Source organism: Mirounga angustirostris, unplaced genomic scaffold, assembly GCF_029215605.1.
Source record: "Mirounga angustirostris isolate CCGP_5_RB_7025 unplaced genomic scaffold, mMirAng1.0.hap1 SCAF_12, whole genome shotgun sequence".
Classification (NCBI taxonomy): domain Eukaryota; kingdom Metazoa; phylum Chordata; class Mammalia; order Carnivora; family Phocidae; genus Mirounga; species Mirounga angustirostris.
In genome coordinates this window covers 68,849,818-68,876,260 of record NW_026991720.1, presented here as the reverse complement: position 1 = coordinate 68,876,260, position 26,443 = coordinate 68,849,818, and the positions used below count along the sequence as shown (strand labels likewise).

The 26,443-nt window shown below is 35.4% G+C and overlaps 1 protein-coding gene across 3 annotated transcripts in view; it reads left to right on the top strand.

Annotated features, from left to right (window-relative positions):
- The window catches only part of CASD1 (CAS1 domain containing 1), a 49,872-nt gene extending 31,985 nt beyond the window's left edge, over nt 1-17,887 (top strand). For 2 of the 3 annotated variants that reach the window (XM_054505291.2, XM_045864685.3), the window contains 8 exons: nt 2,599-2,718; nt 3,702-3,858; nt 5,260-5,339; nt 7,641-7,742; nt 10,091-10,231; nt 10,762-10,839; nt 14,844-14,936; nt 16,376-17,887. In XM_054505291.2, the coding sequence (XP_054361266.1) occupies nt 2,599-2,718; nt 3,702-3,858; nt 5,260-5,339; nt 7,641-7,742; nt 10,091-10,231; nt 10,762-10,839; nt 14,844-14,936; nt 16,376-16,642 (1,038 nt within the window). In that variant the 3' untranslated portion in view covers nt 16,643-17,887. The remainder of the gene's footprint in view (nt 1-2,598; nt 2,719-3,701; nt 3,859-5,259; nt 5,340-7,640; nt 7,743-10,090; nt 10,232-10,761; nt 10,840-14,843; nt 14,937-16,375) is intronic. The other variant, XM_064575258.1, reaches the window with a different exon arrangement.
- The last annotated feature ends 8,556 nt before the right edge of the window (nt 17,888-26,443 follow it).

The window sequence follows — 26,443 nt, the reverse complement described above, 5'->3', positions numbered from 1 at the left end:
ATTGTGATGGTGTTTAATTTAATTTAAATGAATAGTATTTACTATTTACATGTAACAACCAAGTCTCAACTCTGTAGGCCCAGCCCCAGTCTTGAAGGGATTTCAAAGCATGTTTTATGGACAGTGGTTGAAGTAACTGGGAAGTTAGCCTAGGTTGGACCGCTGTTTTCAGATACTTGTAGAACAGTCAGATAAAAGAGTGGCTAAGTGTGGTACAAATGGCTCTGGAGCTAGACTCTCCATTGTGGAAGCCACCAGCTACGTGTGGCTGTTGAGCCCTTGAAGTAGGGCTGGTTGGAATTGAGGCGTTCTGTGAACATGACAGACATACCAGTGAAGTATGACTCATCGTGATAAATGCATAATGAGTTAAAAAACTTGGTTTAAAAAATATAAAATATCTCACTACATGCTTATTACATGTTGAAATGATAGTATTTTAAATATATTTAGTTAAATGCATTGTATCTGTTAAAATTAGTTTCACTTGATTCTTTTAGCTTTTTAAATATTCTGGTAGCCATGTTAAAAAAGTACTGTATGGCTCGCATTTTATCTTGATTGCATAGCACTGTCCTAGAGAGCTGAAGTTGGAAGCTTTTACACAGATTTCAACCTTTCTTGAAAAGGAACTTTATGGTAGAAAATGATCATCTGAAAATGGAATGGATTGCCTTGGGAATTGGTATGTTTTCTGCTATTAAAAAGTGTTCAAGGGGGTGCCACCCAGGTGCCACCCAACCACCCAGTTGATTAAGCATCCAACTCTTGATTTCAGCTCAGGTTATGATCTCAGAGTTGTGAGATCAAGCCTCGTGTAGGACTCCGCCCTGGGTCGTGGAGCCTGCTGAAGATTCTTTCTCTCCTTCTCCCTCTGCTCCACCCTTCCCCACCCTCTTAAAAAAAAAAAATGTTTAGATACTTGAAGGGAATATTTTAGAGTGCTTTCAAGAATAAGGTAACAGGCTTAGAATAGACAAATCCTGAGGTTAAGATGACATTTGCTACCTTCATCATCACTGTGATTCTAGTATGTTACACCTTCATTGAAAATTTCTGATTTAATGATGAGATAAGACATTTAAAAAGAACTGATGATGAAGGGCAATAAATAAAAACTATTTTTGACATATAGATTGTGAGTGCTTTAAGAATGCCAAGGAAGGAAAAATGACTTTGATCTGAGTAAAAATAGGAAATTTTGAACAGGGCTCTAAAGAAGAATAGGATTTGAATAAGCAAAATATGTCACAGGAAGAACATTCCAGGGTAGAATAAACAGATAAACAAAGGAAAGGTGACAGGGAAGCACAAGAAGGACAAGTATGGAAAACAGAGAATCTTAACAGTTTGGCTAGAATGGAGGCGGTATTGAAGAATTTATGACCTATTATAAATTCGGGGGTTTTTGCCTTCTCAGAAAAGAGAAAGATGTGTTCAAGGGTGCATTCAAGGATATATACAAAAGATGCATACATTCAAGGACTTATAAAATCTATTTAGGGTGTCTACTTAATTATTTTTTCCTACAAAAGTATCACTTGGGAAAGACACATTAACCTGAAGTGGCCATAAGCAGTGTCAATGCTGGATAATTACAGAGGTGATCAGATGAGTCTATAAAATAGAAGCCAAAAAATTTTTACATAGATTTAGTAATTACCCCTGAAAAAATAGTCTTATAATTGCAAGGGTTGGATGTCACTGAATAAGGCTTTTAAAGATCATTTTAAAAAACAGAGTACTACTTGTGTTGTGGAGATCATGAATATACACATAAAGGACCAATGGCTGATTCAACAGGGTGAATGACAGTGTTCTAGGGTTATGAGAATTAGGACTTACAAATGAGATGATATTTCCAGTGATTCCCATAAAATATAGATCAGAAATGTGTTACATTTCATTTAACTTAGAAATGAAGCTAGGATGCTCTGAAAAACCATCGTAAATGATTCTAAGGGTCTTGGTCATGAAACATTGATGTGGGAGTGTAGAATAAAATTGTTTTATAAATTAAGAGTGGGAGGGAAATAGGATTTCTAAATTATGGTTGCATATGTTTTTTAATATATATTTGTTGCTAAATAATTATATATTATAAGTAGTTATATGACAATTTACAAATCTAAAGTCTGTGTAGTTGAGGGGGCCAAAATTTGTGGGATTTTTGTTTTGTTTTTTTTATCTTCTCATTGGGAAAATGTGAAATCTACAGTTAACTTATATTCAGCCTATCTGGTGATTAGTAATTATGGATATCATATATTTAATTCCAAGTGGAGAAAATGTACAAAGTGTTTCACCTTTATTAACTCCTGCATTCCTCATAAGAACCTTCTTGTTTTGCGGTTTAGAAAACTCACTTAAAGTCACGTAGCTAGTAAGTGGCAGAACCAGAATTTGAATGAGATCTGATTCCAAAGTCCACATTTTTTTTTTTAACTCTTGCTATGTTGCCTATGTTTTAAAAATAAATCTTTTCATTGAGCTCATGCCAAGTAACAATGATCCATTGTCTTGATTCAATGTATTGGTTATGATAATTCAAAGTATAGTTAGTGCCAACATATTTTACCTGTTTATTTTTGCCAACAGTTTTTGCCTGTGTACATGCACATCCGGGTTCTGGTTGCTGCATACCTATTTCAGACGGGGTACGGGCATTTCTCATACTTTTGGATCAAAGGAGACTTTGGAATTCATAGAGTCTGTCAGGTAGGAATGTATTCAGTTCTTTTCTTTTTCTTTCCTTTTGGTGTGAAAAATATAAATATGGTCATTATAAGGACACAGATAATTTGAATTTATGAAATTACACTTTAAAGTTGTGTTATTTCTGTGTTCTGTGGTTAATAATTTGAGATAAATAATTTATTACTGAGGGAAGGGAAAATGTAATTTAGATGAGTGTCTAATAAAAGCGCCAGTACACAAGGGACAGCATTGCTAATTCAGTTCAGTTTTGTAGAAATGTACAGTTACGGGATTATTATACTGTGTTATGTTTTCTTTAAGAAGAGGATTAATATTTCTTAAGTTTCTACCTTGTGCTGGGCACTTTCTGAATATTATTTTATTTCCCCTCATTACAACCCGGAGTTGTGATTTTCATGTTTACAGAAAGGACACTGAGGCTCAGAGAGGTTAAATGATTTGCCTACGGTCACATAGTAAGTGGTAAAACTCTAATATCAATCTGCTCAAATTCTGTGTTCTTTGAATGACATCACACTGTCTGAAATGACTGTTACATGGGTCCCAAAGACACTTTTTAATTTGAGTAATATTATTTTGTATCTATGACAACTCTCAATTTAATCCTAAATGGGGTAAATCAACATCAAACAGAGATGAAATGGACACCCTTTTGTTGAGGTAATCTAATCTCTGCTTATAAACTGTAGCCCTAGGAAGGAGGCTTATGATTCTTCCCCTACATTTAACAAGATGGCAGTTGTAGCCAGAGGACAGCTCAGGCTGGTGATTTGCTTGGATTTAGTTAATATAATGATGCATAAATATTTTATATTCAACTCCTTACAGTGATTGTAGAACAAATATAATTTTAAGGATTAGTAAAATATACTTGTACAGTTATTACTTTAGTCTTAAATAAATGTTTATACTCTGTCAGAGAGAATGTCTTTGCTCTTCATGCAAACCTGGAATGAAAACCATTCTCTTCTCCTTTTTAATAGGTCTTATTTCGTCTCAATTTCCTGGTAGTGGTGTTATGTATAGTGATGGATCGGCCTTACCAATTCTATTATTTTGTCCCCTTGGTCACCGTATGGTTCATGGTCATATATGTTACTTTAGCCCTATGGCCACAAATCATCCAAAAAAAAGCAAACGGTAAATATATTCTCTTACTGTTAATAAATACATTCTTTTAATGTACTAAATTTCTTTTTATTTGTTAAAGGCTATTTTTTTATTGAGACATAGTTCAAATTTATGTCTAGTTTTGACATTTGAAACTTTGTTCTTAAACTATGTTTCTAAAATGTTACAGCGAACTAATTCAAGTGATTATATAACAGGGCAGATTAGTAGTTTGCATGTATATTGTATGTGTGTGTTCTTTTTTTTTTATCTAAATTTTTCAAAGTCATTTTACATATCAGCTAATGCAACAGTTTTCAAACTGTCTTGTATAGAGCCAGAGTGAAGAGCACTAGAAGAGAGAAGAGCAAGCCAAATAGGGCTCTGGGCCCCTGCATCCTTCTCCAGTCTTTTGCAGCTCTGCTTTATTTGATTTTTTACCTATATTGAGAATTTTGGATAAGCATTCATTTGCAAAAAGGCTTTTTGTGTTAGCCAGGTTTAAAGAGCACTAATATAATTTATCTTCTAGACAACCCTTAGCACAGTTACTCTCAACCTGTTGTACATACAAGGAAGCCTAAGTGCCCGGAAGGTCGTCACCTTCAAACTCCACACATCCCATTACTGATAATGTTCAGAGTGAGGCCATGCTTATTTATCTTAATGCTCCTTTCCCTCAAGATCATATCATTGAAATAAAAGCTTCCCTCTTTTGGAAAAATTAAAAGTTGTTGTTTTTGATAATGTTTAACTTAACTCTTTCAACCACATACCATATATCAGAAATATCTTCCACTGACTCCCATTATAATGTCAAATAACTTTTTCAGGTAAGAGTCGAATTCCAGCCTTTCATCAGGCCCATGAATGTCTTTGAACAGCCTCTGTAGCTTAATCCCTCGACACAAACCTAGCGTATTAACAAATGAAATCAATATATATAAACCATGAGCACATAACTTAAAATATGCGTATGTTAAAATACATCTTAAGGTTAAACCCTGATCCATTAGGGAGTTCTTAAGCTCTCTCCTTGGAACTCTAATGTTTCAGCAGTATTACCTAAGCTATATTCAACATGAATGTTAGAACTATATTGAACATACTGTTCCAAATTTTGTTGTGCCTTTGAATAATAAATAGGTATAGTTGAATCCAAGGAGGTATTTTCAGATATATTTATAGTGGATGAACAGGAGATACGGAGGGTATCAGGCATAGGTTGTGGCCTCTTTCCTAGCGAGGATGCTCTACTCCTTTTTGCCCTTCTTATAATTAATACCACTTACATATATTTTATGTATCCTGTGGGCAGCCTTCAATTATTTTAAGAACTATGCAGGGTGTTACTATGTTAAACAGAGACTATTAATATGTTTTCTAATGTAAATTTATACCTTTTAGTAAATTAAATATTTTCTCTCTTAGGAAATTGTTTCTGGCATTTTGGCTTACTGTTGAAACTAGCCTTCTTGCTGTTATGTATATGTTTTTTGGCATATTCTCAGGTTTGTACAGTCTTTTCAGTTTATATTTTGTTCTATGTTATTTTAAAGTTCAAGTCTATTAAAGTATGTGAGAAGAGTCAGAGCTTTTTTTTAGCTTCATTTTTTAATGACTGTAATAAAAGTGTCACTCTGTAGTTGACTACTCAGTGTAGTTCTTTTGAGACCTATCTACTTTTGTTACCACTGTTTTTGTTGTAAGAGCAATTTAAAGCTCTTCCTCTGGCAATTGTTCAAAATCCATTTTACTTTGATCAATCAGACGTTTATTGAATGCCTCTTATAAGACACTACTCTAAGTGGAGATCAAAATTCTCTTGACAGAATTCGCAACTTGGTTTGTGCATTATTCATTGCATCAGAGTGTTCCTTGATTTTTCCATAACTGCATAGAGTAAAATTTTGGCAGTTAGCAAAGCCAACTTAGGAGCACATGAGTTTGTATATATGTAGTATGAGTGTCTAATAAAAGCGCCAATTATTAATTTAATAAAATTTTTGGTCATTTTCTTATCTCTACCGTTTTATCTCCCCCTATTATGATGATTGAGGTTTTCTCAGCTACTTTAGCAAGGTGGGAAACTGCTACCTGCTGGTCAATCCATCAGGCAGACAGATTATTTGGGCAGCATGATATTTATAACAAAATATTTTAATTTGAATACCTATAGTTGTGACATATTCTGCAGTTTGCTCCCATCTCCAACATTCCCTGTCTTGGACTTAGCTGTGTCAGGTGCAAATGCCACGTAAGCATAGTGTGTGTGTGATCTTATAAGCTGGTTTTTGTTTGTTTGTTTGTTTTGTAGGCTTTCATACTTTATTTTCATATTTAGAAATAAAGCATTTTTATTTCTGCCTGAACTCCAAGGTTTTTTACAGGAGATTTATAAAGTAAGCAGGAAACGATAGCAAATGTATAAAGAAATAGCCAGGTAACTGCAACAGCTGCTTGACATTTACTCATTAAAATTCCAGACGCTCCACAGTGCATCTGAGGGAGAGAAGGGAAGGTGAACCAGGGGTTCAATAAAGAGACTAAGAAGGTTTCCCCAGCTTTGGATCAGTGCACTGGAAAAAAAAAATACTTGGCCTGGTTAGCCCAGTGTCTTGCACAAAATGGGTGCTCACTAAATACTCGCCCATTGATCACATAAGAAACAAATTTTTAATCAGAAATACTATTTTTAATGATAAATGTGTCACATATATATGATCTCTAAGACCATGTATCTCTAATAGATACTATATATTTCTCTGTTTTGTATCAATATTGTATTTCTGTATTTCATATACATATCATATGTATGATCTGTAAGTACTTTATATTGCAACTCTTGGTAAGAATCATCCTCTATTTTCTGAGGCATAGATTTTGATAGAACCTCTATTTAATAAGCTGTAAGTATTTTAAATTCTTAAATGATTAAACGGAGAATATTGCATTTCATTAAAATAATAAACTTCTTCTAACCTAAAGATTCAGCATGACCTAAAATACAATTCTGTTTTCATTTTTTGTTTGTTTTTTAATAGCCTTTTTAAAAATTGTTATGTTACATTTTTTATGCTGTGGCATTAGGTCCATAATGGAGCTTTCCTTAATAGAGTTTGTTGCCATTCTTTAGTCTGGAAATTGAGGTTTTTGTTCTCTTCTTTGAAAGACTTCATTAATGTGCAGGAATGCACCCAAGACTTCTGCCCCTTGATTCCCAGATTTTCCAGGCTTGTCCGATTAATAAGAGGGTACCATTCACTAACTTGACCACAGTAAAACTGTAAACTTTGTTTCAAAGGCTAGTAACAGCATTTGGGTATGGTTGATTAAGTAAGGTGACTAATTCAGAGCATTCTTTTAACTCAAATGGTTAATTATAGATTATTAAGAACATTTAGAGAAAGAAAAACTAACCTTAACTATCATTCTTTAGGATATTGAGATCTTAAAGTTTTTTTTGTATTTTGGTGTTTTGATCTGTAAATATTAGCTGTTTTGTATACTAGATTTAAAACCTTAAATGGAAGAATTTTCCAGTTACTAGCTTGCCTTTTTTTTTTTAATTTTGCAGTCTCAATAGTCTTTCATGTGCAGTGAAAGTAAGTTAACAAAAAGTTTTAAGTCATCTTTGTTAGTCTTTAGTAAAATAAATTTCTTTTCAAATGAATTTCAGATGAAAGAGAATTTTTAAATTGTGAATGACTCTTAGATAATCCTAACTTTAGAAAACTATAATTTATAATAGAATTAGAAAACAAGTATTGACTCATACCATCTTAATTTGTGTTCTGGATTCCTTTTCATAGGGTGCATTTGAGAAGATCTTTTCTCTTTGGCCATTGTCCAAGTGTTTTGAACTGAAAGGGAATGTATATGAATGGTGGTTCAGATGGAGGTTAGACCGTTACGTATGTATTTATCTTGTGATATTTTGCCATTTCAAATTATACTTAAAAAATTATTTGGAAAAATTATAATTTTTTTTTTTTAGTTTTAGAATAAGGAAACGTGTTGACTTGGTAAATTAAAGCAGCCCTGCTCCACCTTTTTTTATAGCAGAGAAAGGGTATGCATGGGTATTTATATCAACAGGAAAATACTGTAAAAATGTTGTCTATAAAGGGGCCTTTGTTTGAGTCCTAATTTTGACTTATAAATGATCCCTCATAGGGGTGCCTGCCTGGCTCAGTTGGTGGAGTGATCTCTGGGTCGTGAGTTGGAGCCCCGCGTCCGGCGTAGAAATTACTTAAATAAATAAACTTTAAAAAAAATGATCCCTCATGTATATGCTTCAGCCATTCAACACAATATTTATTGAGCCCTGATATATGCTCTAGATGTTGGTTTTGTGAGGAAGGAATATAGTAGAGAAAGAAGACATACCACCAGGCTTCTAAGCCTTACAATCGAGTTTAAAACCCAAGATTACTACTTATAATTAGGTGCTGAATTATGTAGTGTGGATTTTGTGATAGGAGTGTGCAAAGAAGAGAGAGTGGTGTTGAGGGTGATTCCGTGAATGTAATCGTGAAGGAAAGTTAAGATTCACCTTGCCAAGAAAATGTAAAACATCTAGCACAGCATTTGGAAAATAATGGACAATGAATAAATACTAATTACCTCTCTCCTTTCTTTCCCCTTTTTCTTCCATCCTTTTTTTCATTCCACAAATGTTTTCTTAATGCCGGTTCTGTGCCATTCCCGGTATCTAATAACTCTGTACTTGCCAGTGTACTACAGGGTATTTCAAAACCACATATGAATAAAAAGCTTTGCTAAAGGCTTGATAGCAAATAATTTTAAATTCTCAACTTTGTCATTAGAGCAGTGTACTATGATATGATAGTTCACTTTAAGTCCTTGTTTTTAAAAAAATAAGCTTTGGGGTGCCTGGGTGGCTCAGTCAGTTAAGCGTTTGACTCTTGGTTTTTGGCTCAGGTTGTGATCTCAGGGTCATGGGAGGGCTCCACGCTCAGCAGGGAGACTGCTTGGAGATTCTCTCCCTCTGCCCCCCCCCCCCATGCGCGTGCACATATGCACTCGCTCTAAAAAATAAATAAATCTTAAAAAAAAAAAAAAAGCTTTATGTGCTTTCTGGCCCACCATATTTTTTTTCCATTCTTGTGTTGCATATGCTCCTTCTTAAAAGCATGATCTTGGTGGTATTAGTGTTGATTTATTTGATTGAAAGTATCAATATAGAATGTGTTTTATTTTGGTTTAGCATTTAAATTTTATCATACATCTCCATAATAGTTTTATTTATTATTTTTGTTGTTGTTCTTTTTTTCATTTTAATTCCAGTAGAGTTGACATGTAGTGTTATATCAGTTTCAGGTGTGCAATATAGTGATTCAACAATTTTATGCAATACTCCGTGCTCGTCATTATAACTGTACTCTTAATTGCCTTCACCTGTTTCACCCATTCCCCCACCCACCTCCCCTCTGGTAACCACCAGTTTGTGCTCTGTAGTTAAGAGTCTGTTTTTTGGTTTATCTCCTTTTGTCTTTGTTCATTTGTTTCTTAAATTACACATATGACTGAAGTCATATGGTATCTGTCTTATCTGATTGACTTAATTTCACTTAGCATTATACCCTCTGGATCCATCCATGTTGTTGCAAATGCATTCTTTTTGTGGCTGAGCGATACTCCATCGTGTATATATATACCACTTCTTTATCCATTTGTCAGTGGATGGACACTTGGACTAGTTCCATAATTTGGCTATTGTAGATAATGCCGCTATAAACATTGGGGTGCATATATCTTTTTGAATTAGTGTCTTTGTTCTCTGGATAAATACCAGTAGTGGAATTACTGGATGAAAGTTCTACTTTTAATTTTTTGAGGAAACTCCATACTATTTTCCACTGCAGCTGCACCATCTGCTTTCCCACCAACAGCGCACAAGGGTTCCTTTTTCTCTTTTTTCTTCCCAACACTTGTTGTTTCTTGTGTTTTTATCATTATTTTGAAATTATCTTTGTTTCTTCACTTGCTGCTGAGACTGCTCAGAATGAACCAGCTTATCTCGTTTTGTTGCAAGAGCTGTTTGCTGTCCTATTGCAGAGAGTTTCTAACAATCGTTGACTTTATGTCATTTCTTGAAGTTTAAGTCCCTCATAGAAACTTACAACCTTTCAGCTTTTAACCTACTTACTTTTGTACATAGTGTCCTCATTTACCAAATATTCATGCTATTTACTGAAAAGTTGCCATTTAAAACAAATTTTCTCTTCTTATTTTTCAGGTAGTCTTTCATGGAATGTTGTTTGCTTTCATCTATCTGGCTTTACAGAAGCGTCAAGTACTTTCTGAGGGAAAGGGTGAACCTCTTTTTTCAAACAAAATTTCAAATTTTCTATTGTTTATTTCAGTAGTTTCTTTCTTGGTAAGTTTCAAAATGTAATCTTATAATTTTTTGAAGTCCTAAATGATACAGGAAGTTAACTTTAAGAAATAGGAATTTAATCAATTATTTTTAATATATAAAACTTTACTTTTAAAATCCTTTGCTCTGTATTTTTCTAATTGAACATAAATGCTAAGAGAATATGTATGTGTAAGTTAAATATGAAGAATAACTGAGGATTCAGTGAAACAAATTTTTAAAGTTGTAATAAATTTTGGGAAAAATATAATGTAAGGTGTTTGACAGGAAGAACCATCACTGCCTCATGATCACTATTTCTGGAAGAGCACAGACCTATGCTCCTCTTTCTCTGCTTTCTTTTCTTTGAGCAGTTGAGCAAACCAAAACAAGTGATGACCAAATGTGTGGGCATTTTTACTGAAGCTTTTTAAATAGCATCATGGAGTATAATGTAATAAACAAAGAAAACCGTGTAAAGATGCTGAGAAAGCTGCCTCGTTAAGGCATAACTGGTTTCATGAACTGATCCCTATATTTTTTTGGTTTAGACCTATTCCATCTGGGCCAGCAGTTGTAAAAACAAAGCAGAGTGCAACGAACTCCACCCATCTGTGTCTGTGGTACAGGTAATTGTCTTGATTTAGAAAATTTTTTTTCTTAATTCTTGATAAGAATACAGTCTTTAGAGGCAGTGAGATTTGAGATCAAACTATAAAATGCAGGTATATGACTTAATCTTCCTAAGTGCTACCTTCCTTTACTATACAGGGACATTAAAATCTCTTTTAAAGGATTGCTACATTAAATGTATGGAAATGATTGGTATTGGTCACTTTAGTAGGCACTTAGAAAATGTTGGTTCTCCTCATATTTGCTTTGTCTTCATTTACTCATATTTCTTTATTTAATCATAACTATTAATGTGTTAAGTCCCGCGCTGTACGTACACGTATATACGTGTGTAAGAAGCTCAGTGTTAAGATGCATACAGCTCCTGCCCTCGTGGAATTTACAGTCTAATAGAGCTATGAACCAGTGAACATTCATTCATTGAACACTTTTTATTCATTTAACAATATTTGATACCTACTATGCACTAGATACTAGGCTGGGAGGATACAGTGGTAACCACATCAGACCTAGGTCCTGCCCTCCCAGAGCCTCCATTCTTCTATTACAGGTAGTAATCATAGAATCACCGTGTAATTATAAATAGTAGTATATGATGCTACAAGAGAATCTAATAAAGGAATCTGACCTAGTTGGAGTTGAAGCAAGGCATGGTGAGGGGTCAGAAATTATTTCCCTGGGAAAATTAAATTGAGAATGGAGGGATAAAGGCAGACAGCAAGAACTCAGGCCCTGTGGGGGAAGGGAGCATATTTACATTCAGGGAATTTGAAGAAGGCCATGCGGGTTACAGCTCGGAGAGCCAGAGTCTAGAGAAGTATGTGGTTGTGACTGGGAGGCGGGCAGAGGTAAGGAGCAACTCAAATCAGACTGATGTTTTGCAGAGATACCTCTGGTTGCAGGTCATTATGGGACATTGTGATGGTGTGATGATAGTTAGGTACCGGGCGCTTTGGTAACATGGGACTTCTTCCCAACCCACCTTGGTATCAGAGCAGGGTTCCTGGAAAAAGCAGTATCTAAACTGAGACCTAAAAAATGAGCAGTGCAGCAAAGAGGAGCAAGGATGATTTCTAGAGGATCTTCTCTTAGGTCTTAAGTTCTCTTCACTGCAGGAACTATTTTATTCCCCTTGAACCTCTCTAGAGTCAATAAAACTGAGCATGTGACAGACTCTTCAAATACAATCAATAATGAAATTGTAAACCTTATACTGTATTCATGTAGCATTTTCAGGACTTCTATAGACAGTGATAGTGCTTACCAGTAACTCTTTGCATATCGTATGTCATATCATTTCTGTTACTCCTGATGGAAAGGAGGTGTCACCGTTCACAGTGCACCCGTACAGAAGGATATAAAGGGAACTAAGGGAAAGAGCGGCTACACAGAAGAACACACAAGCCCTCCTGAGCCCCATCACCTTTCCAGTCACTACCCTCCTGAGCCCCATCAACTTTCCAGTCACTACCCTCTGCGCACACCTATCTCCCTAGTACTTTTTCAGCGAGGGCCTCAGCTCCTCCTTTACAGAATGCAAGAATGGACGGGGAGCACAAATTGAAGCAAGTACCAATTTTATTGGCAGCTACTTCTTTCCAAGGGCGCTAGTCCCCTGTTGTAAAACTCAGACCATTCAGGGAGCCCCAAATTTTACTTCCTTATCATGTTTCACTCTTATTCTCAGATGCCAACAGGTGATGTAGGTGTGGGGGTGTGGGTATGGATGTGATTATTAAAAATTTATATATGTTTATATGTCCTTAGCATACTTATCTGAGGAGGTTTCTTAAGAGTTTAACATGTACAAGATTCCTAGTGTTCTGTTAGAAAGTATTTTCTCAGCCTGACCCTGCAAAAGGCTTATGGATCAGTCCTTTTTTTTTTTAAATTCAAGTACAGTTAACAGTGTTATATTAGTCTCAGGTGTACAATATAGTAATTCAGCAATTACATACATTTCTCAGTGCTCATCAAGATAAGTGTACTCTTAATCCCTTTTATCTATTTCACTCTTATAGATCAATCCTTGAATCCTCACCTTTTATTTATTTTTTTTAAAGATTTTATTTATTTATTTGAGAGAGACAATGAGATAGAGAGCGAGAGCATGAGAGGGGGGAGGGCCAGAGGGAGAAGCAGACTCTCCACTGAGCAGGGAGCCTGATGCGGGACTCGATCCCAGGACTCCAGGATCATGACCTGAGCTGAAGGCAGTCGCTTAACCAACTGAGCCACCCAGGTGCCCCAAATCCTGACCTTTTATTTTGCCCATCAGTCTGGATAGAAATTTCCAGAAAGGCTTGCTGTAGAACAGCATACAGATGATTAACCATAAATAATGTATATTAAGTGCTAGCATAGTACCCAGCAAGTTACAAATGCTGAACAAATTTTAAGTGTTATTATTATTTCTTTACCAAGCTAATAAAGATGACTCCCTAGACCCCAGTTGTCTTCTCCATGGCTATCATTTCTTTGATTTTTCTGTTCCCCTAATCACATCATTTACGAAGTATATGACGAAACACAGACTGGAATATGCTAAAGAAATAAGTACACGTTGAGAAAGGGTAGATTAAAGTTAGAAAGAAGGAAAGTGATTTGCTTAGGGCTACTCCTAGATTTTCTGATGCTCAGACTAGTGATTTGTGTTTATCTGTGTCATTCTTTCTAGCATTTTACAGTTTGTGCAATACTTTAATTATAATAACTCATTAAAGGGTTTCATGTTTAAGGGCTTTATTTAGGTCTCACCTTTATGATTTTTACCATTTATGTATACCACCTGTGCTATTAATTACCTAATGGGTTTCTTTAAATGGCTCACAATGCATGTTATGATAAGTACCTTATATATGTTTTCCCATCTAATGTTCACATCAACCTTCAAAGTAAATCTTACCCCTATTCATATGGATGAGGAAACAGACCTAAGGGAGTAAAGTGCCTTACCTTCAATCCCGGAACTAATACAAGGCAAAGGTTAGATTCAAACTTGAGTCCCTTTGACGCCACTACCCATGAAGATCACTCAACTTAATGGTACCTGAGTAGTTCACTTTGGTTCCTTTTTCCATAAGTGATAGAGTGATCCACAAATCTCCTATTTGCTCATCCTGTATGCATCCCAGAGGCCTCTTCCTAAAGCCTTTGACCAGATGCCCAGAGTGATCAACACTGAATATAGGGTTTTTCTCTGAAGTGTGAATAGATTTTTCAGTCTTTTTATGAGAAGATTTTTGAAAGGTATTTGTGAAAGTGAAAAGTTTTTTTCTTTACAATTTCTTGCTTTTTTATAAGAATAGATTCTAAAGAGAGTTCTTTGCTAGATAAACTAGCTACTGAATGTGACACTGAATTAGAGGTTTAGAAAATTCAAGATTGTTCCACCTGGTACAAAAGGATGGGGGAGAATGGTGAAGGTCAGGCGCCCAAAAGCTGGAGGTTGTCTTTAGGGAGAAGAGATCAAAAGGGGAAAATATATGACATGTGAATGCAGTTCAAGACGTCATTTGCCTGGCCATATAGAGCAAACATGAGGACATCTTAAAAGTCATGCCATTTCTCATATTTACATGGGTGTTAGTGAAAGGGGGCTATGGAGGACTGCAGGACGGGGTATGTTGCTGGCAATCAGGCAGATACTTTATGGAAGAAGCCAAATTGTATCATGGGGGTTTTTGAGTTTGGCTACACAAACTATGATATCATTTCTTTCTACACGGAGGTGGATTTATAATTTTTCAAATACACATAAAATTGTTCAGCCACGTGCTACCTAAAATCTGCACTGATACACAGTATACAGACCACATGTTGAGAAATCTAACTTGGACAGAGTCTAGAACAAAAATAACTTGCTAAAACTTTCTCTGTTGACAAAAACCATTGTGTATGTATCAAATTCAAGAACAGAGATAATAAAGTTATCACTTGAAGGAAAGCAAATGCTTTTAATAAACAGGTTATTTATTTTGTCTTTGTGGTTTTTCCTTAGATTTTAGCCTTCATCCTAATAAGGAATATCCCTGGATATGCCCGATCAGTTTATAGCTCATTTTTTGCTTGGTTTGGAAAAATTTCATTAGAGGTTGGTACATTAATATTTTGTTCTACTTACACAGCCAAGTGTTATATGCGTGTGTGTATGTCTATAAATCCAAAATACATTTTTTTAAATCAAAACTATGTTATTTATGGAAATACAGAGAGGAAACTCAGAACTTTCAACAGCAACAAAGTAGTATATTTTTAATCTACTTATTTAATGACTAGACCTAGATGACTTTCAAATATTCTTTATATTGTCTTCAGCTTGTAAGCACTAAATTGCTTAGATCAGAAAAGAGAAAAGTTAAATAGATATAAATGAAATTTATAAATAGATATAAATGAAGTCAAGCTGAAGGGATTTTTATTTGTTCTTCATCTCCATAATTAAATATTCCTGGAATTTAGTTTACCGATACTTATGCGAATAAAATTCACCCTTATGATAGGAAATTTGGGGAAATTTTCTAACCTTATTACATTTTGTATGCAATACTGAATATGACTTATTTAAAACCTTAAAGTAGGTTTTGAAAAACATTCTGAATATTCTGAGCTCTATTATTCAAAGTAGAACATATTAAAACAGTAGAATTCATATTATAATCATAAAGACATATTTTAGAGTATAAGATTTATTATTAAGTTGTCCTTAAAATAGGGAAAATAAATTTTTCTTTGAGTTCTTTAATACATGTTCTTTTTTTTTGTATGACTTATCAAGTCATTCAGTAGATAAAAGAATGTTTATTTTGCTATCCCCTTAATATTTGGAGCATGAGTGTTTTTATTAACTTTAATGAATGAATTTATAATTTGGTATTTCTAGTAAAAATATCAAAATTTTATAGTCTCATATTTGAGAGGTAGCTTAAGCATTTTTCTGCTCTCTGATATTTTGAACAAATGTGATGAAAGAACCACATTTGTAACCACCACTGAAAGTTGTAGTGGTTTCATCTAATATGTATACTCACATGGAAGTTGAAATATACTTTAGGAATATGCAAATGGAGTTGAAAACATTTGTCTGGCCATGCAGAGCAAACTTGAGGACATCTTAATGCCCATACCACGTCCTGTTCATATATCCACATACAGAAGTATAATCACAAATATATATAAATATGCAGTGTGCACATATGTGCACACACCCCTAGTAATACTCTGGTCTAAAGACCAGAGTCCGGAAATCCTTCTGTCAGCTGTCTTCTGTGTCATGCAAAAAAAAAAAAAAAAAAATGTTTTTTAAAGTTGTAAGGTTCTGTTTGATTTCTTGGGGACTTTGAAACAGCGCTTCAACAAGTAGGAGTTCTGAAGAGTAGACTGCAGTCGACTTTTCAGGACCAAGAGTGAAACATAAGTAAATGGTTTGGAAAAAGCCTTCTAACATAAGTATGCTAGGAAATGTTTAAATTAGGCAAAACTGTGCTGTAGTCGTTGACCGTCTGTACGTATCTAACTTTCCTCTCCTTCCAGCTCTTTATCTGCCAATACCACATATGGCTGGCCGCCGACACCAGAGGCGTCTTGGTACTCATACCTGGAAACCCCATGCTCAACATCATCGTCAGCACTTTCATATTTGTCTGTGTGGCGCACGAAATTTCTCAGATCACTAATGATCTTGCACAGATTATTATTCCTAAAGATAACTCCTCTCTCTTGAAAAGGCTGGCATGTATAGCTGCATTTTTCTGTGGACTCCTCATCTTATCGTCGATTCAAGAGAAGTCAAGACATTAGGTTCCTAAAATCCTAAGAAACTTAAATTCTTCAGGCTAATTTTGTGTCTGCCTAGAGGAGAAAAGCATCTATCTGGAGATATAAATGTATATGTAAATTAAAAACCCGTGTGGCAAGAGGACAGCTCAGTGGCGTCTGTGGAACATGTGTGGTTGTATATATTGGAAATGTACGTCTCCAATGTGAAATCCTGAAGAACAGTTGAAGCAGAGTGCATTGTATAGGATTGCATGTGAAACGTCTTTTCTACTGGATCTATATTTCCGTTTATAAATGATTTTAAGTTAACATGAAGGCAGGGAAATAATTACCTTTCCAGTAAAAACATAATTTAATTAGCTTAGTGGCACCACTGAGTGTTTTGATCTTTACTAAATTTGTGGTAATAAGATTGTCTATACCTGTATTCATCATGGAACTTCCTACTTCACCGAAAACTTTCTTACTCAAGAATGTCTGCAGTATTGTTCTCTTACCATATGTGCAATGATGTGGAACGATAAACAGTATGCCTTTAATTTATATGTGTTCACGTTCTGATGTTACCTGTTTCCTGACAAGGGTTTTCTTCCTAGCTGTGGCTTTCAGGTATACATACCTAAATCCTTGTACATTTTGTCTCACAGAGTCGTGCTAGGCTCCATGACAGGGTTTTGTCACTGTTGATGTTGTCGTTGCTTCTTCCTGTAAAAAGGCCAAGTTTTCTTTCCAATCCATTCATATGTTTCCTTTCCCTAAGCTATACCAGTGTGATACCAGTTACCCTGTGGATCCATTTAATGTTTTCCTCCAACTAATTAATTTCTATTTTTTCCAATGTTTGGAAAGCTCTTTATACTCATTTTGGTATTTCCTATTACTCCCCCTATTTTAAAAAAAATATATTTATCAATCTAACTGGTGCAGTGTAGTAAAGATTCAAGTTGTTATGACTGAGATGTATAACCATAAGTAGAATTTTAAGTAAACCGGTGACTTTGGGCAATATATGTTTTTCATTTTGTTTTGTTACAAGCTAACTGTTAGAGGTATAAATTTATTTATCTGTTGTACAGATTTGATTATAACGTTTAATGTTTGAAAGATTGCACTTGTTTGCTCTTATTGTGTGTGGGATAAAGTATATTTTCTGTTCATGGTATATGAATATATGGAGTAATTTAAACAGTAAATAAACATTCTGTGGATGCTTATTTTTGTATTGGCAAAGTATCAATTAAACTGTATGTGTCCTTTTTTTAAAAATCTGGATCCATTAATGATTGGGTCAAATTTCTGATCTACTTCTTCAGCTTAAATTTACTTTTCCAAACTCTTCGTGCATAGGGAGAGGTCACTGTGATAGTTAAATAAGGAATGATTTAGTTATCAGAGCATCAGAGGATAATCTGCCTTTCTACCCAGGAAGTTCAAGCACTATGGTTTATTAGTAGTCTTACTTGAAGATCTTAAAAATTTAATTATTATTTCTTTAGCACTGGATTTATGTGCTAGTGATATCTTCCCATTAATTGTGGAGTAATTCTCAGACAGAAATGTGTGTTCTTTCTTTTTCTCTCTTCTTCTGCCCTTAATCTTTTGACATTTCCCAGATAGACAATTGTAATGATTCATTGCTCTGCCTCCTAGACTGCAGCCTTATAAGTAGAGAATAGTATAGTTATAAATCAAAAACTTCCAAGTACCATGATCACATTATTCTTGCTGGTGTGGCTTGCCAATGAGTAGAGTGCATTTTAATTTAGCTTGTAAGTTTTATCACCTAAAAAAGATTCTTCCCGATGAAACAATTGAAAAAGAAAGATGACCAGCATTTCTCTGTTTTTTGGAAGCACTTATGTCTTCCAATAGTGATACCCAATGAATATGTTTTCTCTCCTATTTGAATTCAAGCCTAAAAGTTAACAAGCCCTTTCTTCATTACGTACTCTCATTTAATATGTCCCACTGTTATATTTAATAATTACAATATAGCACATTTGTAATTGAAGTATATTCTATTTACATTTAATTTTCTTGATGAGTCTTATGGCTAAGAGGTGATTGTGGTAGAAGTTGCCATAAGAACATCATCTATGGCGCTTACCATAGCACCTCTGAAACAAATAATACATTATATGTTAAAAAAAAAAAAAAGGTAGTAGGAAGGGAAAAATGAAGGGGGGGAAATCAGAGGGGGAGAAGAACCATGAGAGACTATGGACTCTGAGAAACAAACAGGGTTTTAGAGGGGAGGGGGGATGGGGGATTGGTTAGCCCGGTGATGGGTATTAAGGAGGGCAAGTACTGCATGGAGCACTGGGTGTTATATGCAAACAATGAATCATGATAACTACATCAAAAACTAATGATGTATGGTGATTAACATAACAAAATAAAATTAAAAAACACAAAAACAGGAAAAAAAAAAGAACAGCATCTACGTATGGTATATGTTTTAATACCTTCTCTGCATTGATTTAGATTTTGACTAGCATTGCTCATTCATACCATTCTTCAGAAAAAGATGTTTAACGGAATATTTTGACACACTAAAATTGAGATAATGCCACAGAGGTTCTCTAAACTCAGATTTTCTCTACCATAAATCGCACTGAGACATCTACCATCTGGGCCCAGAAGGGACTTCTTGACTCAAATCTACCGCAATCCTTCCCCATTTCCTTTGCCAAACCTTCCCATTTTTATGGATAGCCAACATAGCATTAAAAATTCAGAGCCTTAGGGCACCTGGGTGGCTCAGTCGGTTAAGCATCTGCCTTCAGCTCAGGTCCTGATCCCAGCGTTCTGGGATCAAGCCCCGTATGGGGCTCCGTGCTCAGCAGGGAGCCTGCTTCTCCCTCTCCCCTGCCTGCCTGTCTGCCTACTTGTGATCTCTCTCTCTCTCTCTGTCAAATAAACAAGCAAACAAACTTTAAAAATTCAGAGCCTTGACCTAAAATCATTCACTGTACCTCTAAGCTAGATCCTATGATTTGTTTTAGGTGCTGGTAAAAAATAACATTTGCACCCTACCATTCCAGTTACAATTTTAAAGGTGAGTGAATTTTTCTCTCCACACAAATGCCTTATCATTTCAAATGTTAGCATAGGAAGCTTGTAAGTATAGTAAAATTAACTTTAATAATAAGCGTATATGTTTATGTTTAATTTTTTTACTAGATTGCAAACATTAAGGTAAATAAATAAGTAAACAAACTATAGGACCAAGGGCAGAACCTTCATGTAATAGATAATAAAAGACAGTTCTCCAAAGAATGTGCAATTTCTAGGACAATACCTCGCTTCCTTTAGATTGTCCCTCCCCCTTGAGGTTGGGACTTTAACAAACCTTGGGAGAGCCAAGTTGGAATTTTTATGTTGAGCCGTTAATTAAAATTCTACCATGCTATCATTTTTAGCCTATAAAAATGGCAGTTTCATATGGCTTAACCTAACAGCTTCCCTTTTGTAAAAATAAAGTAACTCGGATAGTTATCTCCAGAACTTATCTGGACAACTACTTCAAAAATTCCAAATACTAAGTCTGGTTTTATTTAGGGTGATTTTGAGGATTGATGAAAACTTCAAATACACCTAATTTGAAAAGCTCCATTAAATCTATATTTGTCTTTCTTTTAATGAAATCCCTTCTAGTGTCTTGTACAGATTAGAAATATTTTATATTTTTTTGAAGTTAGATCTATAATGTAAACAAGAGACTATTTTCCAAAAGTAGAGTTGATATTATGAACTGTAAAATATCTAATGGTTTAATTAGAAATGACTTACTTATTTCTTATTTATAAAATGTTAAAATACCATTCCAGAGCATAAAAATGGGATAGATGAACATTTTAAAAGGAAATTTGTGGTTACCTAGAGGTATTTTTGTCTTCCATAGGGCAAAATCCTCATGTTTAAAAGTAATTATTACAGTATTTTAAAATTCAGCTAGTTTTATTAGCTTTTACTCCTTATTGAAAAAACATTTGAGAGAATTTTCTAATAATAAAATCACTAAAAAGAAAACTATTAACAAGACTTTGTTTTTTTTAATTCTACAGCTACTGCAGATGGATTAATTCCTTTACTCTCCATTGCCAAAATAACAAAGCTGGAACTAGCTGATGGTAAAAGCTCTCCATGTTTATCACCCCATCTCTTCTTAATATGAATTCTAGCCAGGCTAGTCTTACTGTTCCCCAGATATTGTACTCTTCTTTTGTTCCCACTCTTCATCTACCTAAATCCAACTTATTTCAAGAATTAAGAATTTAAGAATTTGAACTCCACCATCTCTGTGAAAACAATACTTTCATTATCTTACTTTTTAAAAACTACTCTAGCACTAATTACCTGCTCCCACCATTTTGTCATTTCTTCCATTTCTTCAGTAAGGTTACAACTCCAGGGTCAAGAGAGTATTTCTTACAGATACAGCAAGGTGCTAGACACAAAGTCGACGTAAAGAGGCTTAACCATCAGCTAAGGGATTCTGGCTTTATTTCTCCCATCTTAAAAACAAAACTCCTCTTTATCTCTTGTGTTCATTCCCAAAGCTACTGCCTCATTTATTTTCTCCTACAGACCCGAACTGCTCTTGTCAAGATCAATGAGAGCCTCCCTATTGCTAAATCCAATGACCAATTCTCAATCTTCACCCTACTTGACCTATGAGCAGTATTTGACACAGTTGATTTACTGCCTCCCTGTTCAGCCACCTTCACTGTGCTTCCAGGACATCATCATTTCCTGTTTTCTTCCCTCCTCAGTGGCCGTTTCTCCCGTCTTGTTCCCTGGGTCTTCTTCATACCCTCAACCTCTAAATTGCAGTTCCCCAAAACTCAGGCCTCAGACCTCCACACTCACTTCTTAAGAGATATCACCTAGTCACATGACTTTATTATCTATAGTCTGTGGACTACCAAAATTATATTTTCAGTCTAAACCTCTCCTCTACAATTCAGACTTGGATATCCAACTGCCTCCCTAACATCTCCATTTGAATGTCTAAAACACAGATCAAACTTAAGTCAGACCAAAACTAAGCTTCCCCACTACTGGCCACAGAAACACCCCAATCTTTCTCTTCTCAGTAAATGGCATCTACATCCTTCAACTTGCTCAGATAAACAATTTTGGCTCCTTTTTTCTTACAGCTTAACATCATAATTTTTAGTAAACCTCGTCAGCTTCATCTTCAAAATATATCCATAATTCAGTAATTCAGCCACTTTTCATCACCTCCAATGTGATCACCCTGTTCCAAAACCCCACTGGCTCTTTCCTGGAATACTGTAATGGCTCCATTTTTTGTCCCCTAGTTATGACCCACTCATACCTTTTACTTATCTATTTATTTTATTTTCCATCCCTCCCCATTAGAACATGATTTTTCTGAGGACAGGGATTTTTCTCTTTCCTTCACCATGGTATCCCCAACTCTTAGAACAATGCCTTTTTCAGTTATTTGCTGGATGAATTCATGAATGCCGCAAAAAACAGTGTCAAGTACTAAGCCCACTCGGGGCAGGTAGGCAGTCATGCAAGGGTGAGGCAGCTGGGAAAAAAACTTTTCCTTAGCCATTTGGACAAGAGGCTAAAGGTGTACTCTGTTTGGCTCTTAGAATGTTGATTTGCATAATGTTATTAAAAAAATGTAATTCACTCATGCAACCAGGTAAATAGTGACTCAGCAGCAGGGTAAGTTTCTGCCCTTGATTGCAACTACCTGCAGAACAGAGCACCAGCCATACCATATAGACCATAAGTCTTTTACTGTCTGTGGGTCCATCCTATCATTAACTCATTTGCTTGCTTTACATTGGGGCCAGATGTCAACTGCCATTTTGCCAATGCACTTACACGATTATTTTTCTTGTAGTAGAGAATTAATTCTTTGGACCCATATCTCTATTGGAAGTATGAAAATGAAAAGATAAACCAAGAAAGCCATGTATTTTAAAAAGAAAGAGAGACTGTGCTTTTTGTGGAAGTCAAAAATATTCCTCTGTGTTTAATAGGCAAAATGTAACTGTGTCAAAGAATACAACTTGAAAAATCATTATGAAATAAACTAAACTAAAACCCACTGCCAGTACTTAGAAATGTATATGTGAGTGCCAGTATAAATAAAATAAGACTAATGAATTAAATGAGCCTGACATTTTAACAAGACTTGATTTTAAATAAAAAATTTAAAACTAATAATGCTGTGAAATTCAGATATATATTAAGTGAAAAAAATTGCATCAAAACATTTAACAGATGGTAACTTTTAAAAGCATATCCACTGAATGTAGCAAAAATTACATGCCAAAAGAAATAAGCAGAAATTACATGCCAAAAAGAAAGAAGCTTTTGAAAATAGAAGGCTAACTGGGAAAACTCTTATCTTCCTCAGTATATCGAGATATAGCTGAGAACTTATAGAAAAATTTATGAAAAGTTCATTTGTGACATTTTCTATTGCAGTTGAGAGCCCAGGTATCAACAATACCACCTACTTAGTTATATTTATGTGTACTTTCAGAGAAAAATCTAAGATTACCAAGTGACTCAGAACCATACCTATGTCAGGTTCATTACTGATCAATTTGCTTGAAAAAAAACCTTGAAGTTTGATATAGGCTAATATTAACATTAATCAAGTTATAATTAATAAGTATGATAACAAAGTGCTATTGTGATGATCCATGGACTTACAAAATGAAACTGAAGTTAGTTTCAAAAGGACATAGAACTTAGGTCCACCTATTTCATTCCCTGGGAATGACTATATGCTAAGACCTTAGGATGCATTCTGGACACAACCATTTATATCACAAAGAGGATGTATTCCTTGGCTTGTGTTATAGACAGGTTAGTGTTTTGCTTAATAAATTGAATGTACCACATGGGAGTCTGCCATATCACAGAAGGTTAGGTGGCACTGTACCTAGAAAGGAACTATTTAAAGAAATTTAATTCTTCAGTATTCTCTTCAAGAGAAAATGATCCCGTTGGCTTAACTGCAAAGACTGGAATAAAGATGGTCCATCTTGATTGGCAGTTCAACCCATCTTACCAGTTTGAATATTTCTCTGCAAAGACTTTCAAAACTGGTCGTGTAAATATACAACTTAATTTGTTCACTCTTAGGAGAATCGTGACTTGGGGAAACTTATTTGGCAACATGTTATTTTGGTTCATTTTCTTATGCTAAAAAGGGATTCCAGAGAAAGAAGTGGTGACGACATTCTCAAAGTTGTGATGTTGAAGAATGACTTCTAGAAATTCTTCTCTGGTTTTAAGGCTTACGAAAATTTAATAAAACTATTTGTTTGACCTTTCCATATTAATAGTGATAATAAAAATGAAGGGACACTGTGGAAGTTATATGACTGCCATTTAATATGGTCCCAGAACCAAAATATGACAGAATTGGAATACCTGAATTCTACATAGACATTAGGAATACTGGCCTTAAAATATAAATACTATTATGCAGCTATTTTATCAATGTTCAAAAGTAAAAATTATGAAGAATTTGGGAGACTATAAAACTGAATCACATACCCCTTGTCTCTAAAGGATTCAAAGGTAAAATTGTACTGAATATCACAATGAAAATCCTGACATTTTACATCCTAGTAAAAAGATGGTATCAGGATTCTTATCCCAGGAAAGAAAAATGTCATAATTAAACTTATTTTACCTTTATTTTTTAATTTTCAAATTTAAAATATCTCCAATATTATAAATATTTGTCATATTAAAGGCTTATCACACAGTCAAAATAAAGCTCGATTCGGTATCTGGCAGTTCTGTGGGGGTTTTTTAATTCTTAGCTCTCTTCATAACCCTGTCTGTGTCGTCACAGTAAGTACTTGATTTCTGACTATAGCGTTTTCTTTTTTTTATTTACTTATTTATTTAATTATGTTCAATTAGCCAACATATAGTACATCTTTATTTTTTGATGTATTGTTAAATGACTCATTATTTGCATATAACACCCAGTGCTCATCACAACATGTGACCTTCTTAATACCTATCACCCAGATACCCCATCCCCCCACCCTCCTCCCTTCGGTAACCCTCACTTAGGTTCCCGGAGTCCAGAGTCTCTCATGGTTTGTCTCCTTCTCTGATTTCTTCCCATTCAGTTTTCCTTCCCTTCCGCTATGGTCCTCCATGCTATTCCTTATGTTCCACATATGAGTGAAACCATATGGTAACTGTCTTTCTCTGCTTGACTTATTTCACTTAACATAATCCCCTCCAGTTCCATCCATGTCGATGCAAATTGTAGGTATTTATCCTTTCTTTTTTTGGGGGGGGGTAGTTTTTAATTTTATTATGTTATGTTAGTCACCATACAATACATCATTAGTTTTTGATGTAGTGATCCACAATCCATTGTTTTCGTATAACACCCAGTGCTCCATGCAGTACGTGCCCTCCTTAATACCCATCACCGGGCTAACCAATCCCCCCTCCCCCCTCCCCTCTAAAACCCTGTTTGTTTCTCAGGTCCATAGTCTCTCATGGTTCATCTCTCCCTCCAATTCCCCCCGCCCATTTTTCCCTTCCTTCTCCTAATGTCCTCCATGTTATTCCTTATGTTCCAAAAATAAGTGAAACCATATGATAATTGACTTTCTCTGCTTGACTTATTTCACTTAGCATAATCTCCTCCAGTCCCATCCATATTGATGTAAAAGTTGGGTATTCATCTTTTCTGATGGCTGAGCAATATTCCATTGTATATATGGACCACATCTTCTTTTTTTTTTTATGATTTTTTTTTTATTCTTATGTTAATCCCCATACATTACATCATTAGTTTTAGATGAAGTGTTCCATGATTCATTGTTTGTGCACAACACCCAGCGCTCCATGCAGAATGTGCCCTCCTCAATACCCACCACCAGGCTAACCCATCCTCCCACCCCCCTCCCCTCTAGAACCCTGTTTGTTTTTCAGAGTCCATCGTCTCTCATGGTTCGTCTACCCCTCCGATTTCCCCCGCTTCATTCTTCCCCTCCCGCTACCTTCTTCTTCTTTTTTTTTTTTTTCTTAACATATATTGCATTATTTGTTTCAGAGGTACAGATCTGAGATTCAACAGTCTTGCACAATTCACAGCGCTTACCAGAGCACACACCCTCCCCAGTGTCTATCACCCAGTCACCCCATCCCTCCCACCCCACCCCCTACTCCAACAACACTCAGTTTGTTTCCTGCGATTAAGAATTCCTCATATCAGTGAGATCATATGATACATGTCTTTCTCTTTTTGACTTATTTCACTCAACATAATACCCTCCAGTTCCATCCACGTCGTTGCAAATGGCAAGATCTCATTCCTTTTGATGTCTGCATAATATTCCATTGTATATATATACCACCTCTTCTTTATCCATTCATCTGTCGATGGACATCTTGGCTCTTTCCACAGTTTGGCTATTGTGGACATTGCTGCTATAAACATCGGGGTGCACGTACCCCTTCGGATCCCTACTTTTGTATCTTTGGGGTAAATACCCAGTAGTGCAATTGCTGGATCATATGGTAGCTCTATTTTCAACTTTTTGAGGAACCTCCATACAGTTTTTCAGAGTGGCTGCACCAGCTTGCATTCCCACCAACAGTGTAGGACATTTCCCCTTTCTCCGCATCCCCGCCAACATCTGTCGTTTCCTGACTTGTTAATTTTAGCCATTCTGACTGGTGTGAGGTGGTATCTCATTGAGGTTTTGATTTGGATTTCCCTGATGCTGAGCGATATTGAGCACTTTTTCATGTGTCTGTTGGCCATTTGGATGTCTTCTTTGG